Source organism: Anomalospiza imberbis, chromosome 20, assembly GCF_031753505.1.
Source record: "Anomalospiza imberbis isolate Cuckoo-Finch-1a 21T00152 chromosome 20, ASM3175350v1, whole genome shotgun sequence".
NCBI lineage: Eukaryota > Metazoa > Chordata > Aves > Passeriformes > Viduidae > Anomalospiza > Anomalospiza imberbis.
This window is the reverse complement of record NC_089700.1, coordinates 9,549,447-9,569,546: the sequence shown is the minus strand read 5'-3', so window position 1 is coordinate 9,569,546 and position 20,100 is coordinate 9,549,447. Positions and strand designations below refer to the sequence as shown.

Below are 20,100 nucleotides of genomic sequence, written 5' to 3'. Positions count from 1 at the left end.
GCCGGGGCTCAGCCCCAGCTGGGAGCGGGGCTGGGGTTTTCTTTCCCCGGCAGGGATGCGTGGAGCAGGGAGCCAGCAGCCAAGCAAGGTTTGGAGAGGGATCAAAGGGGTGTGGAGAGAGCAGAGGGCGAGCAGCGCGGTGAAGGGGCTGTTATCCCCCTCCCAAGGGCCGAGGATGCTCAAATAATGCCCAGAAATCTGAGGAAGCAGATTCATTGGAACAGAAGAGGCACGATTGAATTGATGAAAGAAAACGGTGGGATTTAACAGTGCCCCCAGAACAGCCCAAGCTGCACCCTCCAAATCCAACCCCCTCCCCAAAGCGTGCTGCCCTTCCTTGGGCTTTCCAGAGCAGAGCCAGCTCCGTGGCCATCCCTTATCCCAGCTCCTGGAAGCAGAACAGGCACCTGATGCCGAGCAGTGCCAGGTTGGGACTGTGCCACCAACACAGCCAGGCCTTTACAGTCCCTGCTGGGCTGGCAGCAACTCCACATCCCCAAACCATAGCCCTGGAGGAGCACAGAGCCTGGTTTTCCAAGGATCTGTCCTTTCCCAGACCAGCTTTCCTCACCTTACCCCCACCTCCACCCACCTGAACTGCAGGAATTGAGCACTCCCGAGTACAAACATAGACTCCCACCTTTACTATGCATATTAATAAATATTCTTTATTTAAATTTTTGCACATTGCGCTTTAACATATTACATCCAAAACATTTTGCAAATGGATGTCTACTTTGTAAAATCTTATATTCAGCTCCTTGTCATTCTGTACAGAATTATAGGTACAACATTACTTTGCCACTAGTTTGCTTTTTGTAAGTCTCACAGGAAGAGAAACATTGAATGAAAAGAGATGGCTTAAATTAGAAGAGAGGCTTGCACAGCTACTCAACTAAAGATACAAGCCTGGAGAAAGAACAAAATTAAGGAAATCACCTCCACCAGCCTCCCCCTGGAAAAAAAAAAAAACCAAGAAAAAAAAAAAGAATCACATTAATTTAAGATAAAATTTTGCCGTAAGTCACTAAATTAAGTTTGGAAGGAGAAGGCGCAGTAGTCATCTCGAGTTTCAGTGACAGACAGAGTTGGATTGGGTTCAGTTGGCTCCAGCTGTTGCCAGCCAGCTGTTGCAGACGGGCCCCTTGTGATCGTTGAGGCGACAGTACTTGTTGAACTTCTCCTTCAGGTGCTGCCGGTACTGCTCCCGGTTGCTGTAGAAAGACTTGTTGTTTGCCATGAACGATTGGATTTCATCCTGGGAGATGAACAGTTCCTCATCAGAAGTGCACTCTGACTCATCCTGCAATGAGAACGGGGATTTCAGAGCTCCAGCACTGCCCACCTGTGCAGCACACCTGTCCCCACCATTCCCTGCCACACCAGCCCAAAGCCCAGCTGGCTGATCTGGACACCCCGCTCACACAGGGCTCTGCTGGTTTGAGAAACAGCCAAGACCCATCAGTAAATGGATCCAAATCTGCTTCAGTCTTAGCACATTCCCATGGGAAGATGATAGATTTTATTACAGGGTTTTGGGGGAAAGGTGGGGGAAGAAAAAGGGAAAAGAAAGAAGGAAGGCGAGAGAGAAAAATGAGGGGAGGGAAGATGAAAAAAGAAAGGAAAGCAAAGGAAGAAGCAGGGAAATAGAGCAAAGGATCTAAATAAGTGGAAGGAGAAGGAAAGGAAAGGAAAGGAAAGGAAAGGAAAGGAAAGGAAAGGAAAGGAAAGGAAAGGAAAGGAAAGGAAAGGAAAGGAGAGAGATGAAAGCTGCCCAAGGAGCCTGCAGTGGGAAGTCACATTTGAGGCCTGAAGGCAGCAATAATGCCCACTTCACGTTACGGAATAACGCAATCCTCGACAATGAGCACTTGCAACACAAGTTCTGTCACTGCATTCCAGAGACCATTTCTCCTCCTCTGCAAAGCATTCAATTATAAACTTCTCAGGGAACGTGCACAAGGAACTGAACTGAACACTGGGACTCAATTCCTCACTGGGAGCTGAGTTCTCAGCTCCAAAGATTAAAGCAAGATGCTAGAACCCAAAACTCGAATGCAGCGGTTACTTACAAGGAGTTCCACTAAGCTTTTGGCACCTTTTCCAGTATCAGGGACAAGTGACATTTCTGTAGGTTCTGCAAACTGTGACACATTTTTCATATGCTCAAACCAAGGCAACTGCTGGCCGCTTTTGTCTGCGCTACAGCAGCTCTCAGCGTGTGTGTCTTTGGTCTTGTCGCGGTGAAACTCTGTGTGCGTGAGATTTCCTGAGGTCTCTCTGCTACCTGCATCTGCCAGACAGCTCCCAAGTTTCTGAATCTGAAAGGGAAAAGAGCCTGCAATCAACTGCCAGCAGTGTTTAATGTGGAATATTCGAGCTGGAGATGGAAGCAGAGGGAAAAGAGGAAGGTTCAAAGGTGAGCGGGGGTAGATATTTATTTTTAAACATGTGCCTGGAGAGCTGGGGTGGCACATTCACTGAGAGTGAGTGAAAGTGCACATGCTTAGGAACACAGAAGAGACTCCAACACAACCTACTCTAGAGGAAGGACCTCAATTCCAAAACTTGGGATGACAAGGGAACAGGAGATCCCTGTTGTCCCATTTTCAGCATAACTCTCAATCGGAATTTAAAATCCTTCCGTAACTACTTTCAAATGTAAGCATTTAGAGAAGCATCTGGGAGAGCCATGTTCCTTACGTGGTCATTCTCACACTTCAAAGCTTTACTTTTCTTTTTCTTCTTTTTGTTTTTGCCTTTTATGTTACTCTCCTCTGCATTAGCCCAGCACTCCACACAGCTATCTCCATCCTCCTCCTTGTCGTCGCAGCGATGGACGCAGGCATCGTCCCCTGCAAAACACAGCCAAGTTTCGAGATGCTGCAGCTCTGGGGATATTAAAGTATCATTATCTTCTTCCCAAACCTACCATTTTCATCATGGTTGCAGATGCCCTCAGTGCAGGCCACGTCCGAGCCCTCCCGGGACCCTGTTTCGCTGCCCTCCATGCTCGAGGAATAGCCACAGTCGCTGCCAGTACAGTGTGGAGATAAACCTGAGACAGAGGCCAAAATTACTGCCTTCTGTAGGAACTGCTGCACATTCTTTAGTTATGCCTCTAACAAGAAAGACTTCAGAGAACCCCAGACAGGTTTGGATTGGAAGTGTCCTTAAAATCACCTCCCTGCCACGGGCAGGGACTCCTTTTTAAGAACAAGTGACAACTGTTCACCCCGTGAATGGCAAATGCTTTTTAAAAACGAAAAATATTGACATTTAACATACCTTTCTTGATTTTAGGTGAGCCTAATAGGGTACCACTACTAGGACAAGTGCAAGAAGTGCTTTCATTAGTAACAATTACTTCTACACAGTTGTTGGCTTCTTCGGTGCTACCACAGGCTTTGCAGCTGCTTTCCATGAAGTTTGAGTTCTCCTTCAAACAGAAACAAAAAACACTTGCAGGCACTGAAAGCAGCTCAGCCAGCATTTTTGTAAAGGATACTCTTTCCATGACAAAAACCAGCTGACGCTGACTGATAACAGCATTGCTTAGAATTCTTCACAAGTACAACACAACTAAACAAACCCCCAACTAATTCACCTTGACCCACAGTCACAGCCCATTAAGGTCAGCCAAGAGATCCTGAATAGTAATTGCACTTAAAGATTCCACCTCTCCAAAAATTCAATGGTAATTGTCTACAAGCAGCATTTGAATCCCCAGGTTCTGAGTGGCTGGGATAACCTGAACCTCAGATTTATGATTTAAAAAAAAAACCCACGCCACCAAACCCCAAAAGCTGAGGAGTCCCAGGTAATTACTTTACAAAGACTCTGCTCATCTCAAAGAGCACTAAATTCCACCAGGGACCAAAATACAAGAAAATCCCTCAAGAATTCTACCATGGAACAGTGAGCTGATGGATGAAGCCCCAGAAAGCCCCAGCTACCCATGTCTACCTTTGCCTGATTGATTTCCTTCTCTTCTGCTGCCTGCAGAGGAGCAGGGATCTCACACACACATTTATTTTTCCGTCTGTTCTTCCGCTTTTGGCGTTTCTTCTCTTGCTTAAGCTCTCTCACTCTCTCTTCTTCTGAAAACTCTTCACAGAGCTGCTCCAATCGACTAATGCCCTGCACTTTTTCCACAGCCATCTGTTTACAGGAGGTTAGGTCCAGTTATAGAAGTCATCACAGTTCAAGTTTTTAATTTATAAAACAGGAGAAGGAAAACAGCCACTAATGAAATCCCAGTAACACAGCTATCGACTACAGGAGAAAAATGCCCACCAAGATGCAGCCACTTGGTTTAGATTGCTGGAAACTCATGTGTGGGGGAGCTCTGGCTTTCACCTATGGCCCAGATTCACATTTTTCAGTGAAGAGCTGCTGATTTTAATGCATTGTTGGATCTGTGATACTCTGATCCTGTGGGAGTAAAAAAACTCCAAGAACTAACCAGCTCAAGGTTCCACTATGATCCTTCCCAAACTGATTGCTTCTCTGGTGTTTTAGAGGTTTTTAGAAAGAATAGTTATTATGAATGGAAGATGAACATAAAAAAGATCCATGTCATATAAACTGATAATTAATATTAAGTATTGGTAGATGTTAAAGGAGTTCTGTCTGAAGCTCAGGATCCCACAGGATCAGAGCGCATTTGGAACAAGCTGAACACAAGAGTTTGCAACCACTTTTGTAATTCAAAAGCACATCCTCCATTTTTACTCATAAACCAACCAAAAACTGTTGTAGCCTGAGCTACTTTAAATGCAATCAGGTAGAAAAACAGAATTAGTAACACAGAAGGTTCAGTGTACTGGAGCGGGCAGCTTGAAAGTAAAAGCAAGCCTCAATCTTTTATATTCCAGTTTATTCCACGTGGGAACACACTCCAGTTGTGCTGTGCATGGATGTCACACAACTGAACGAGGGATTCACTGCAACACCCTTGACTCTCCTTCCAGCCCAGTGCTGAAAAGCAGAAAATTAATTACAGAGACAACGGGCCCAGTTACTGCAGCGACTCAGACACAAGTTGGACAAAACTCGATGTTTTTACCTCAAAGCTCTTGCGTAAAGCATCGACCCCCAGGTAAAAGAGCATCTGCCACGTCTGCTCCTCAGCCCTCAGCTTCTGCCAGATGCGGTGCAACCTCTCGTAGAGGTGGATGCCCAGGCAGGTGAGAACCTCCTCCTGGGCTATGTCTATTGTCTTGGCGTGCCTCTCTCTCCGTCTGGGGGAAAGGGGAACCAAAGCATTGTTAGAGCAGCTAGAAGCCAACCAAGGGATCAAAGCAGGGCTGACGGGTCCTCTGGAGGTACAACTGCAGCTGTGTTTGCAGGAGCAGCCTGGCAGGGCTCTGCTGTGCTGCATGCAGATGCAAAATAGAAAGGAACGGGTCAAAGCCACCACTGTGAAAGCAGCACTGTGCCTTGCCACCTCTGGCTTCAGGTGCCATATCCTGCTCTTCCTAGGAGGGATCACGAGTTTAAATGCCAGAGATGCATTCTTTTGTGTCCTAAAATTTGCTGGAGTTCACAGCAATTATTTCACCATCAGTTAGCTCAAGCTGAATACACACACAGGGAATTTTGTACATTACTTACCGTGCAGAGTAAAAACATTTCAGGATTAACCTGTTCATTATCCATCTATTATCTATCAATCCGGTCAATCTGTTAAGGGAAAACTACTATGAAAGGATTTACCCTCCTTATTAGACAGTTATGACCGAGCTTTAAAGGCACTGAGGTTGGAACTAGATGATCTTTAATGTCACTTCCAACTCATTCTATGATTCTCCAATACTGAGCTCAGAACTGTCCTTTTCACTGGACAGTTTTAGGATGCTTAAAAAAAGGTTCAGAAATACACAACCGGCATCAAAACTAACTTGAATACATGGCATTTGGCAAAACTCGACCAAGGCTCTCTTTCTATTTCGCATATTTGAACACCTCAGTGGGCAAGCAGGCAGCTCTAGGGAGTGAACAGCCAGCTGGAAGACATTTGGTCACTTTTTTTCCCTTCCAAAGCACAGCTGAAAACCTCCCAAGCGCTCTCTCCGAGCCTACACCAGTACAGATATCCACAACCACGAGTTCATCACACGGCAAAGAGGCAAAAAGCCACTTTGGGCAAAGACATTTGAAGAGTCAAATAAAGAAGCAAAGCGCTAGATAGCCCACTCTAGCCAATTACATACTCATACCCTCCTGCGAACTCGGGCTCGGCCCGGCCCAAGAGGTGCGCGATGAAGTCGGTCTCGCAGCACACGTGGATGTGGCGCTCGTGGGGGCAGCAGCGCAGCCCCTCGTACAGGGCAGCACAGTAGCCCTTCTCCTTGCTGCAGTCCAGCTCCCCGATCAGGATGTTGTAGGCACGCAGCACTTTGTTCTTGCAGTCGGTGCAAAATCTGGGGGGGAAGCACAGAATCAGGCTCGGTTCGCCCGAACGCGCTGGTGTTGTCTGAACTGGGGCGCGGGAGGGCTGTGCTGCTTCAAAAAATGTAATTATTATAGTATTCTGGCTATGATCCACCTAAATTGGCCATGAATTAAGCCCATCTATTCTACATTACTGACCTGGATATCAAACGTCTGTCCTCCGACCCATGGAGCGGAGCCCACCCAGCAAATCCTTGATTTGAAGAAATTCCCACAAGGAATTCAACTCAAAGATCAGAAATCTCAGCAGTGAGCAAATACTGCAAACCAGGGCAAAATCCCTCTCTCAAGTAACACGTATCACATCACCTTCTAGCAATTCTTTCAAGTGTACTCAAGTGAGTGATAAGAAACAAGGCAAAGTATCCTCCGGTGCCTGCCTTACAAGAGTGATCCTTGTTTCTACTACAAACATATTTTGAATTATTAGATTGCTGTGCTGATGGCCAAACGAGGGTTATTTATAACACAATATACTCATTTTAAACATGTGACAGCTCATGTGTGACAGGAGTATACTTATAATTAAAATACAAGCAAATTAAGCTCATTCTGTGTCATAAGAGGAGTAACCTTCAAGAGGCTACGAGATCTCTTGCTGGATGACTCTAAAAATGCAAGTCAGACAAGCTGCTCACATTTCAGCTCAAAGCTGGCTCCCCATGCCAGCTTTGGATGGTGTTTTTCCCTTTCCTAGTGTCTCCAGCCATTCGACAGCACTAAATCAAACATATTTTGCTGTTAGAGCTACGATACCTGTCTGCTTTCTGTGGTGGAAGGAGAGAAAACAGCAGTATTATTGCAGGTTAGCACCAGGAAGGCAGCCAAGGCAGTGTTTAATGTCACAGGAGATTAAAGTTATTTTGTTTCCAAAGTGTTATTTCCACAGCACCGCCACCCCCGCGCCCATCTGTGCCCCCACAGTTGATATCAGAACCTTGAGACTGCTGGAAATTAAAACTTTTCAATCAGCACGGCAGGTCCTGTGCACATGCAACTATAATTTAATGGTTTATTTCTGCCCTGCAAGAGAGATTTAACAGCACCAGGCATAAATAAGTGGTTTAAAACAGTGCTTTAAAGGCAACACCAAGCCTAAAATCTGCTTGTACTAGAGCAGCTCACAGGATTCTGAAATGGCACATAGTCCCTGAAAGCCTAAAAACAAGCACAGCCCAAGAGCAGTGAAAGAGTGAATGAGAACACACAGGTTTTAAACTGTAAATCACAATTCAATTCTAGCCAAAAAAATAAGACAAGGAGCTATGACTTCATCAGAGGTCTCCACGTCTTCCCTTTCACTAAACACAAAGAATGTTCCACCATCTTTGTCTCATCAACCGCATGGCAAAGTCTCCCATCACCACCACGCTGAGATCTTCAGCTTCCCAGGAAAAAACCCTCTGCATTTTGAGCATTTTGATCTCACAAAAGCCATGCATTTCCCCAAAGGAAGGTGTGGTTTGCCCCCCTCACATACCTGTGTTTTCGTAGGTAGGTTTCTAACGTTTCTAGGAGGCAGCTGGAGTCGATCAGAACCACTTCATCCCTGCACTCCTGGGACATGAGCTCCCACACATCCATCCAGCAACCCCTGCATGGAAATGACACCAAACTCTTCGTTATCCTCCTGGGGGGCAGCAAAGAAACCCAGCAGACCCTCATTCTTTACCTGACTGCTCCCCGGGAAAGTCCATAGCAGAAAATGATGCTACACTTGCTCTCCTTCCTCTTCCTGTCTTCTCTACTTTTCTTAACTGCTCTTAATTTCTTTGAACTGAGTCTGCTACTGCTCCTTTCACTGTCACACAGTATTACCAAACATTTTTCAGACCTATAACATATATATTATCAGCTAGTTATTCTTCCTTTAAAAATCCTATGGAAAATGCTGCTCTGTTTCTTAATTTAATTTGAATTCTTTATAGGCTAAGCCTTAACATCTGTGAAAGTTTGGGTCAGAACTGAGATGCAAATTTTGCTGTCCATGTTTATAGCCCAGACTCACCATGACTTTCTAATGTCACAGCTGCAAACCAGATGTGATTTTCAGAATATTACTTTAAGTATAAGCAAATACAAGTTTTAATACTTGTCAGCTGAAGACAATTTGGTAAAAAACAAAAGAAAAAAGCAAAACAAATAAAAAAAAAACAAACAACTTTCACCACAAAACATCCTATTTAAAATTTCAAAAATTTGTTAGAATATCAAAGTAACTTTACAACTCACATTTGGATGTGCTAAAAGTGAGCAAAAAATGGACTTTAAATAACAAGTCATGGTTACTTACAGGCCTGTCTACACTTGCCACTTTATCAGAATGGTCATTTCTGCGTTATGGACACAACAGAGCAGCAAAATGGGAAGAAGCAGCCCTGTTTCCTAATTAGAGGAGTTCTGTGTGCCATTACCCAGTTTGCCAGGTCATAGGGCTTGCATTTTGGAGAGTTTCAAATGCTCCTGAGCCCCAAACGGAGCTGAGGAGCCAAAAGCCAGGCACAGACTGAGGACATCAAGTAGCCCTCGAGTGGCATTAGCTGCTTACATAACTCCTCTAATTAAACACACAGCTCCAACTCAAAGCCTTTTTTGTGTGGAGGAAATGCCCAACAGATGCAACTCATCTGAAGGACTTTCGTGTAAAGATGTGGAGCAGGAGCTCTGTGTTGGTAAATGAAGTTTATTCTGTGACAACTGGGTGCCTGCACAGCCAGCCAGAGCTGGTTTGTGTCCACTGCAGGCAGATTTATTTGAATTTATATCAATACTGATACACTCTGGTCACTTCTGTACAGAACACAGGGGTTTTATCTGAGATGGGGAGTGCAAGTCCTGCTTCTTTAGCAAGCTGCACTGCTTGTCCACAGGCCATGTTCTCTGATAACCCCAACGTTTTACCTGCAGAGTATAAAACATTGCTCTTGCTCACATTCCCTATTAACCTGCCAGCATCCAAAGAACTAAGGGGATTTATTCCAGCATGAAATGAGGAAATAAAAGCAGCATTTTCCTCTCTATTCATTCAGCTTCAGAATTGTTCTACCTTGCCAAAGTGCTAACTGCAGGTTCCACAGCATCTGTTCTCACACAGAAAAAATTAAGCTTACTAAATATAAAAGAACCCCAAATCCCACTTTCATGAGGCTATGAATTTGCTTTATTTAAAAAAGAAATATATATATCTACACCCCTATACTCTCAGGATCTTGTGTAACATAAGCTTCAAAGTAATTTTGTGAAAGGCCTGTAACCAAAATACAATAGCAGATAATGATTAGTTCCCAGTATCCTCAAGCAGCACAAGCAAAAATCAAGTGTCAAATTCCACATGCCTGGTATCCCAGGGGATTTAACTAAACCCAGAGAGACTCCAATCTGCATAGAAAAATACATGTCTTGTAACTGGAAACCACAAGCAAGCTTTCACAGGTTGGAGGCTTAAGCAGCAGCAGAACACAGCTGAGTAAAAAAGGTCCAGACACTCCAATTAAGCCCAAGAGACTAATTTATTGGTCATCATATGAAAAAAAAAAAAAAAAAAAAAAAAAAAAAGGAGCCACCCCACAAACAAGAAACCTCCCCAAAATCCACAATAGATTTACAGGGAGTGTTTTTCTGCTTAACCAGCTGGAATAAATCATTTCAACTTCAAGACAGAGGCATATATGCATATTGTGCAGTGGTGTATTCAAAACATGCTGTCACTTTTGAGAAGATACATTCTATGGAGTTCCAGTTTTAACCCTGCATCCAACCACAATAAAGCCCTTGGTTAACAGTTGTGCAAGGAATTTTTAATAATCCCAAGCAAAATGATGTATATTTATTTAGCATGTATCCTTTGACCTAAATGTGAGAAAATCTGCTGAGCAATCATTTTGGTCCAGAGCACAAAAACCAGTTTGTCTTTCTAGAGCATTGTTTGTATCACAGTGCACAAGCCATCCATGCCCTGAGCGTGCCCAAAACTCCTGATGCTTCTCTTCCTCTCCCCAGCAACTATTTAGGTCTGCTACAATCCAACTGCCACTCTGGCAAGCAGATCAGAGCATAAAAATTGACCTCAATGCTTAAAAATAAATTAGTCTCAATACTTTGCTTCCTTAAAATATTTCAATTGTGCATTTTAAACACAGACTTACCCCAAAGGTTTTGGTTTGTGTGTGTCCAGGGAGTGTAGCTGACACCTCTTGTTCTTCTTACTTTTGGGAATTGCATCAATCATGTCATTCAGTTTGGACCTATGGAAAAAAAAAAGTGAGGAACTTTGTATCCTGAAAACCACTGGATCAGGTTACACTACCTCACTTTCCCCATCTCAATCTCAACTCTGCACTAACCTTCCCTACTTTTCCTGCTAACTGGAGCAAGAAGAACAAGCTGAAGCTGACTGGAAGGCCAAGACACACTGTGCTGAGCACTCACTGTTTGCTCTGCTGACAGCTGAGGAACTAATGGCACTGGGGTATTTATTGTGTTCACCAAGCCCAGAAGGTTTCACTTTCTCCGTGTTACCTTTCCACCCAAGAGCAGCAAGCTTTGGTGGAAAAAATTAACACTTGTATTTTATTTTTTTTACACGCCAACCAGTGAGCAAACACTCTTCTTCCAGAGACCACGAAAACCCCGCAGGGCCTGCATCAGATCAAGGACCGAACATTAAATATTGGCATCTCCCAACTGCAACCGTGGCACTGCAACTGGTGCTATCAAAGATTAGGTTTGCTTTTCCCCAGTTTAGGCAACAAGCAGCTGTAATTACACATGTTGAAGAGGAGAATGTGCAGAGACAACTCAGCATCGCCACGAAGGCAACGCGCAGAGCGCGGGGATGGCGCAAGCAGCTCGCAGACACTGACCCATGCACGTAGAAGAGCGTGTAAAGCTTCTTGGCATCAGTCATGCAGCTGCGGGTGACTGAGAGCACCCCCTTGGGCCCCACGGTGAGGGGCTCCAGGGCAGGGTTCCCTGACTCCACGAGCTGGGAGAAGAGGCGCTCCACGCTGCGCCGGCAGCCCACGCACGGCACCAGCTGCGACAGCGCGCTCAGCACCTCCCGCGACGTCACCATCATGGCAATGTTCAGGTCCTGCTGCTTCAGCATGCTGTGTCTCTGCAAAAACACCACAAAAACCAAATCATATGATGCTTATTCTCTGGTTTGTTCTCCTCTTCGTTGCCTCCTTTGGCCGCAAATGCTGCTTCAGAATAACCGTCCCAGCTGGGAAATTATTTTTCTCCACCTCAGCACAGATGCTGTAGGAAAAGGTCTCACACACACCAACTGCAAGTTTTCAACTTCTACTCACACTCATTTTGTCTTTGGCACATGGAAAGGAAATTCACGAAGGCTCGTTGGCATTTATGGAAATCTCATTTACAATCAACTTGTTCTGCTCAGACCATGACAATTCAGCAGGATTTTTCCTGGAAGGCTAAATGCCATTTCCCATTACAATCCTACTAGCTGGAATTAAAGAAAGCACACATTACTACTCAGGGTGAAGCCTTCGACTTCAGTAGTGAACATCCAATGTGTGCTATTAATAGAACATTAATGAGAACACCTTCTAATATTGCTTACGTCAATAAACAGTTGTAGATGTGTCTCCTGGCCCCTGTGTCAAACACATCCAGGCACATGTCCTCACAAAAAGCACATACCCTTCTAGTCCTTCTCACTGCTGAATTACTGCCTTGGCTTCCAGCAGCACTGGAGTGCCACCAGCAGAGTTGTGCAGAGCAGAGGGTCCCTTCCTCACACCCAACACACAAACCCACACTTGAGTTGTATCTGCACGGGGAATGTCACGCCATCAGAGAATTTTCTGTATTATTGTCACATCGCACCGCTCAAACACTCCCCATGCACAAAGGACTTGCCACAGCTTCTGGGGAAAGGAAGAAAAGACCACACAATACAGCAGAACTCATATCCACTGAAAAGAGAAAGTGTCCTCAGCTCCTTCTATGCAATATGGAAAGCAGAGGTACCATCAGGCAACATTTAAGGTTTGTGCTCCTACAGGAAGGCCCATTAAATCACCTGCCAAGCACTATCACTCTGCAATAACCCTGTTTCCTGTAATTAATTGCAGGAGTCACAGCAAAGCAGGAACGAGCTATTTTCACAACCCAGCTGCACTTGGCATGCAGCACGTGTCTGCACTGCTGCTGTCAACCCTGAGTGAGGCAACTGTGCAACTGCAGAGCAGCAGCAACCTCTGCCCCTCTGGACATCAAGAGGCACCACTCTGCAGCTGCTACAGGTGTCACAGTGCTACAGTTATTTGTCAGAATTTGGCACGCCAGTTTCTAGGATTAAAGTTTCTGGGGTACCACAAAACCGATTCTCACTACTTATCTATATAAAATCTACAAATTGGCAAGCAAATTCTACCCTGGTATGGGCACTAATCATAAGAACCCAACCTCGAGCAATCCACACTTCTACCTGAAAGGGCGGTTCAAAACTGCTCAGAAAAATAAAAATGAAGATGCATTTAGAAGCTGTAGCTCCCACTCTAAGTTCTGCGCTCTCAGACACGCAGCAATTGCCTCCTGACAAGACAACGTGCAATAAATGCTCTGGAATCCAGAGCACAACTGAACCCAGTGCACTTTGGTACCGATGTGTGATTGCTCCCAGGTGCTGACGTGTCTGAGGCATTCCAGGAGTCACAACCTCCTGGAGAAGCAAAAACACAAACCTGAGGAAAGCAAAAATCTCACTTCTTAGGAAACATGCTTTACCTGGATGAACTGTTTCAACTGTGTGCTGTTACTCTGATGTCCATCGAGGTTCAGCACATTATCAGGAAATTCCATCACCATCTATACAAGAGAGGAAAAACAACTTAAAGGGGAGCTTTCAGAGAAAACAAACAAACAAAAAAGCCAAACAGAGCGTTAGTTGTTTTACTTTCTTGGGGGAAATAAGACTGAAATGATGTTAAATGCTCATTCTTTTCACATAATTACTGGAGCTTGGGAAAGGATAAAAGTAACTGTTTCAGACAGTGATATTTCAGCAAAGTAACAAATGCTTCATTGATATAATGTTCTAGAGGCAGTTTATAAATGGCAACTCTTAAATAGCTGTCAGAAAGCAGAAGTTGCTAAATGGACCATCAGTGTTCAAATTATCATCTACATGACTTGAGACCCTGCTTCAGTTTAAAAAAATACTTCAACACACTGAGATCCAAATGGACCCAAGAGCTTAACTCGATTTATAAAGCTCTGAGGAAACAGTCACAACAGTTTAATGACAGAGTCGACTCCTCCAAAGGCTAATTTCAAACCATATTAACCCAACAAGGTACTCCAAGGCACAGTTTGCTTTGTGTGATTGCAGCTGCAACTCTCAAGAGGCTCAAAGCAAAATGTTAAGCCTACAGAACAATGTGATTACTTGTAAGTAATTAATAACATTTCTTATCAAATTACTGAGGAACAAAGAGGGCAATTTCTTGGGAGAAGGCAGAAATCAGGAAAGCAACTTTCAGTCAAAAATCCAACAGTGCAACCATGGAATAAAATGAAAGCAACTAGAAAAATGTGTAAAGCCTGGCTTAGTTCTCTTCTCTGCCGAAACTGAGAACCAGGGAATTTGTCAATATGAATACTGAAAGTTCACTTTAAAATCTGAAAGGCAAAATAACAACTTTGGTTAATAACCCCAATGCAAATGAGCACCAAATAAAAGTGTCTGATTCACCCCTTTTCCTCCTTCCACCTCCTCTCAGCTGTCTAGGGAAGGCAGAATTCCCTGCTGCCTGCCTAATTACCAACACTACCTCCAGAGAACTCACTTTTCCAGGCACTGAGCACCACTCCAATATAAACACCACTTCTCTGAGAACTATTTTGCTGTGCCATGTGCCCCAATCTGAGCACTGGCACAGCTGCCTTATCTTTGTGCAGAGCAGTGCCACAGCCAGTGCCAATCCTAACCCCCAGCTCCTTTTCCAGCCTCCCTCACCCCTGATCCATCCACACACCAGTTTCTGCTGCAGATTTGCAGGTTTCCTACATCACTAATGTGGAGTTTCTGTGGGCCAGGAGCTACAAGCAAAAGTAAAAGCTCTATCTGCCAATAACAGAGACAAGAGATAAATCTGCCTATTTCTCCCCCCTCACCTTCATCTCCCACTATCAGACAACACCCTGAGGTATTTTGTACAACAGAGCAAAAGAATCAAAGACTAAATTAATTCACGTGTCTGATGAGATTTTATTAAGTGGTTAAACATCAACCACCATCACACCCTGAACTGGAAGGGAAAAAAAAAAATCCTGTAATACCACATCAAGTGGAATGCCTTCTAGAAACCATAAAAGCTGCTTAAGAAATGAAAAGGGTTCAATATTGAAACCTCCTTTAATTTCTGGCTGAGCCAGAAGGAACAGGGAAGTGTGGTGGTGAAGAATCCACTCAGGGCAGCAGCAGCATCTCCCTGCACCTGAGCTACTACAAAGCAATATTCCAGATGAAGAGCACATGGGCTATTCACTCCTAATTTGCAATCACTAATCACTGATTCCACATTTAAGTCACAGATTAACTCTTTCAGATGACTGGTCACACTAGTTTTTAAATTTGAGTTTTTAAAGAGGTAACAGAAGCCAGTTACTATCAATACCCACCATTATTTTTTAAAGATAGTGCTGCAGATGTAAAATTCTGTTTCAAAGACAGCTGCATGTCTTGTAATAGCTCTCATTAAGTATTTAAAAAATAAATTATAGATGACACACAAGGAAGCTCAGAGTTCATTCACTTGCTTCTGCAGATTTTTTTAAATAAAAGCCTCCAGAAACCACCTAGAAATCCAAATACTTTATAACAACAGTAACACAATCATAAAAAAAAAAATGGACACAAGGTAAGATTTCTTCATGGTGAGGATGACTTGCACTTGCATAAATGCCTTTTCTCCAGATGGATATAAAACTGATTTACAGCTAGAGGACCCTTTCAATCATGAGAATGGTGTAAAAAGCAGAAGGGCAGCAACAACACAGTGCAATTACACAAAGTTTGGGCCTGGTATTAAATTCTGGGACTAAACCACAAATGGCATTTTAGGTCTTCTGAAGTCATCCACCTGGTAGAGCTGAATTTTCACTCTCAACCTATTACACACAACAAAAATAACCAGAGCGTGGCAAGTCTACATGACACAAATTAATGGGTAAATTTTATAGGGAGTCCAGGAAAGATTAATTAAAAAAAAAAAAAAAAAAAAGAGAGAAATCCAAGAGCTTAAAACCACATGGAAAATGAAAAGGCAAAATAACTTTCAAGGTGTGGCCAAGACAGCAAAAAACACAAACTTGCATTATTCTTGCACAGTGCTGGGTTTTCCAGATCATCAGCCCCTCTAGGAGAGGCAGATATTGCTTTGGACAGCTTTAGGGGAAACTTTGCCTAACACCTGAACACAGCTAACCAGAGAGAAGCCAAAAATAGTGATGACAATTGGTAAATTAATAATAATATATCACCATTCACACTGATCAAAACTAAAACACAGCAACAGGACTTCCTTCAAATGCAGCAAAACCAGATGGGGCCTGTCTGAAGACATTCAACACTTTTGTTCTGGAAGGTGGAAGAATGGTTTGGGTTGGAAGGGAACTTGAAGATCATCCAGTTCCACCCCCCTGCCATGTGCAGGGACACCTTCCTTAGCTAATAAAACTCAGGGATTCTTCCATCCTAAACATTAGATAAGGAATTTAATCATCCCCATTTTACATCGCTTAAAGTAACAACAGTTACTGTTCCACTACCATGAGAAATCAAATATGAATCGTTAAGACACCAAATTACACTAAGTGCAATATAATTTTCAATGCATTTTCCTGCTTAAAGAATTAAAACAAAGAGCAACTGGCTAGTTAGAGATTTTTTTTTTTCCATTTGCTCTGTGTTCTCCTACAATGCAGTTTTTGAACCTTCCTCTAAACTCACGAGGAGAAGGACCAGAGAACCTCCAAGCTGCATTTAGTTGATTTTTCCACTGAATCTTCTGGAAACGGCCAAACCACGTTTTCCAACTCCCAGCAACACCCTGAAATGGGAACTCTCAGATTTGTTACATTTCTGCAGACTCGGTAACCCTGCCTTCACGCCAAAGCTCTGGGAAATGCCTTTAGCCTTTCCTTGCCTGTTTAAGAGCAGAACAATCAGGCGGTTTTAAGCCGGGTTTAACGTTAACATGGCTCCCTTCCTTCCCAGCAGAAAAATGGCTTTGCTCCACCCTTGAGCACCGAGCCACGCTTGTGGCTCCGGCACAACTTGTGCACAGGCCCCGGCACAGCGATAACTCCCTCATTACGCGGTTCGCCCGCTTTCAGAGCCGGCCATCAGATAAAAAAAGTTGCCACATTCAGCTCTGTTAACCCCAAGTGTTGCAAAGTCCCAAAGATTAACGCTGCAGGAGCCCGAGGAGGAGCCAGCGAGGCCCGGCAAGGAGGAAAGGCCCGGCCCGGGAATTGCAACACGCGGGAGGCGCGGGCACAGCGGGACGGGCGGCGGGGACTCACCGTGAGGGTGTCATCGATGTAGAGGGGGATCTGCCTCTTCTCGAAGGGGAACTCCTCCTCGCCGTCCCGGCACACCGCCACCAGCCGCGCCATCGCTGCTGCTGCTGCTGCTGCCGCTTCCTCCCCGCTCCAGCCTGCGGGCGGCCCCGGCCGGAGGTAAACACCCGCCGCGCTTCCCCGCCACACTTTCACCAGCAGCCGGCACCCAGCCTGCGCTCCCCATCGCCTGATTCACCACGCCGAGCCCGGCCCACCCACCCCGCCGGGAGGGACCCGCGCGGGCCGGCACCGGGCCGGGAATGCGGCAGCACACGGGCGGCGAGCGGGCACGGCGCGGGGGGAGCGCGGGCAGAGCCGCGGGGCGATGGAGACCCCCGGGGAGAGGGGGAGGTGGAGATCCGCGTGGGGAGACGGAACCCCGGGCGGGGATGGAGATGGAGGTCTAGGAAGGGAGATGGAGCCCGCGGGGGAAAATGGAGCCGCCACGGGGAGATGGAGCCGCCACCCCCCGCCCGCCACCGGCCCAGCGCGGCCGCCGGGACCCGCCCAGCCCGGCGCGGCTCTGCGGCTCCTCCGCCGTGCCCGGCCCGTGCTGGGGGGAGCCGCCGCCTGCCCGGCGCTGCCCCGGGCGCCCCGCGGAGCGGCCCCAGCGCCCGCCCCGCCGCCTCCCCGCGGGCTGCAGCCCGGCTGCCCCGGCAGACCCACCCCTTCCTCCCGCTGCTGCGCGGCCTCGCCCGGCTCCCCACGCGGGGCTGCGCTGGCGGGGAGCCGCCCGGCGCGGCGGGGGGAACCCCACGCTGCCGCCCCGAGCCTCGCCCCCCCGGGAGCGCTGCCCCGCGGCCGGCGGGCCCTTACCGGCTGCTGGCGGCGCTGGGCGGCCCGGGCGCTGTGACAGGCGGGCGGCACCGCGGGTCCCGGAGCCGCCTCCTCCCCGCCCGCCCCGGGGCCGCCCCGCCCCGCTCTCGCGAGAGCCGCGGGCACCGCCCGGGCCCGCCGCGGGCACCGGGCCTGGCTTCGAGGCCGCGGGGCGCAGCGGCCGCTCCGGCAGGCCGGGATGCGCGCGGAGCTGAGCCCGCGGGCGTCGGGCACGGCTCCCGGCGGTGCCGGGCACGGCCCCCGGAGCGGTGGTTGGGCCGGGGGCGGGTGCCGGCCCCGGGGCGTTGGGGGTTACAACGAGCGGGGCCCGGCCGGGCGTTACCGCGGGTGCGAACGGCGCCGCCGGGAGCACGGGCTGATAAAAACGCGCTGAGCTCAACGCTCTGAGGCACGGCGAGGGGGAGATTTTGGGGTGTCCTGGGCAGGGATAAGCGCTGGGCTCGGTGTCCTTGGGGCTCGCTAAACTCTCCGCCTCAGACGCTGCTCCGGCATCAAACGCAGCTGAGCCTTCGCCGCGCTGGTGCCGAGCCAGGCAGGGCAGGATTTAACAGCTCGGCTTGGCGCCTGCAGCACCCCAGTGCAGCCAGCCCGAAATCCTGTGGCTGCCTAAATTAAGCAGCCAAAAAAAAAAAAAAAAAACCAACAACGAACCCAGAGTCTTTCTTGAACTACTGAATAATACAGCTGACCTGTTCATTCTTGTTGTGTATGGATATAGGCACTAAAGCCCTCACAAGAAAATGCAGGGGAGGTAATAAAGGAGCAGGATTCTTTCTTGTGTCTGCATTAAAGTGATGTTTAGTGGAGGAGCTCATTTACTCGAGCTCCTCGTGCAGCCGCTGTAACGGGAACAGCGTGTGGAGTCGCGGTTTGCAGTCGGTGTTTTCATGGCTTTCTGCAGCAGAAAAGCTGGGGTTCTGTAACGAGGGATAGTTTCTCACACACCAGAGCACGCTGAACCACGATGAATTTAGGTCTTTGCAGGGATGTGCTTCTCCTGTGTCACTCCTCCCTCGCACAACAACAGCATTGTCCCAGGTTCTGTATTCTTGGAGCACACATTGATACAAAAAGCACCATTACGTTTCATACAATTTCTATCCATGGATTTTTAATGTTTTCGGGTTTTTTTAAGTCGCTGGAACACGTGGCTTGTCTGGTTATCTCCAAGGTGGTGGAAAGGCAGCCAGCCCCTTCCTTCATTTGCATGGCCCTCTTTGCCTGGAAGAAATACCTGTTCTCTGGGACAGTGTGGCTTTGAAATAGGATACTGCCTGGAATCTTCAGGGCAACATCTGACTTCAAAAGAGACACCACTGCAGCTGGGACGGGAGGCATGATAGAGTAAAAATAATGACATGTGTTAAGGAGTCAGTGATGTTTAATAACAAGTTAAGGATAAAAAACAAGTTAAGGATAAAGCTCTACTCTCCCACCATATCCCAGCATTTTTCTACCCTGCAGCCCTACAGAAAGGTCATTTGGTGGAATTATGGCAGCAAAGGCAAAACAATTTCTGTTTTCCTCTGCTTTACTATTGCTGAAGCAGGTGACACATGATGGTTGAACCATTAGTCTTCGTACTTGAAACATCTTAAACTTTTACTCATTCTGTAACAACAAAATAAAAGTTTCTGATTTTAAAAAATACACCTTTAATCTGTACAAAGGGTTCTTTGTCTAAACATAGCCCAGAGTGAAGTGAAATGCAGAGTTCCTGTTCCTTCAGCTGTGGAGGTGTGGGGAGAACAGCAGTGTCCTGGCATTCACTTTCCACATCTTTTCAAACCCAAACAGAGCTGTTTGCTCGCCCTGTGATCAAAGGATGCTCACTTGCATCTCTGGGTTCTCTCAGAGGCCTGGGCAATTATCTTGTGTTCATAGCTGAACACTCAGCATTCAGAACTACACCAGTTGCTTCAGGGCAGAGCTCGCTGCATTTGTTATCGACAACAGGCAATGAGAACTGTCTCTCATTAATTCACTGGTGAACAGCCCGCAGAATCCCAGAATCATTTAGGTTGGAAAGGACCTCTGAGACCATCAAGCCAAACCTGTGACTGTTCCACACTCTGTGAACCAGCCCAGAGCACCGAGTGCTACATCCACTCCTTCCTTGGACACCTTCCAGTGCCTGACCACACTTCTCATGCAGAAATTCCTCCTGATGTCCAAGCTGGACCTCCCCTGGCACAGCTTGAGGCCACGTCC

General features: G+C 46.7%; 1 protein-coding gene across 5 annotated transcripts; it reads right to left on the bottom strand.

Annotated features, from left to right (window-relative positions):
* Positions 1–641: 641 nt before the first annotated feature.
* On the bottom strand, positions 642–18,101 carry GGNBP2 (gametogenetin binding protein 2). 5 transcript variants are annotated; one of them, XM_068210691.1, is made up of 15 exons: positions 17,869–18,100; positions 17,014–17,147; positions 13,213–13,293; positions 11,319–11,572; positions 10,602–10,700; positions 8,129–8,290; positions 7,937–8,050; positions 6,216–6,425; positions 5,069–5,243; positions 3,967–4,161; positions 3,289–3,439; positions 2,933–3,058; positions 2,704–2,855; positions 2,073–2,321; positions 642–1,303 (listed from the first exon to the last, which is right to left on the bottom strand). In XM_068210691.1, exons 2-15 carry the CDS (start codon positions 17,104–17,106, stop codon positions 1,100–1,102), a joined length of 2,265 nt encoding a protein of 754 aa, XP_068066792.1. In that variant the 5' UTR covers positions 17,107–17,147; positions 17,869–18,100; the 3' UTR covers positions 642–1,099. The 5 variants fall into 5 exon arrangements, with proteins under 5 accessions (XP_068066792.1, XP_068066793.1, XP_068066795.1 ...); XM_068210692.1 differs by having other exon boundaries at positions 6,222–6,425; XM_068210694.1 differs by lacking the exon at positions 8,129–8,290 and having other exon boundaries at positions 17,869–18,101.
* Between the last annotated feature and the right edge of the window lie 1,999 nt (positions 18,102–20,100).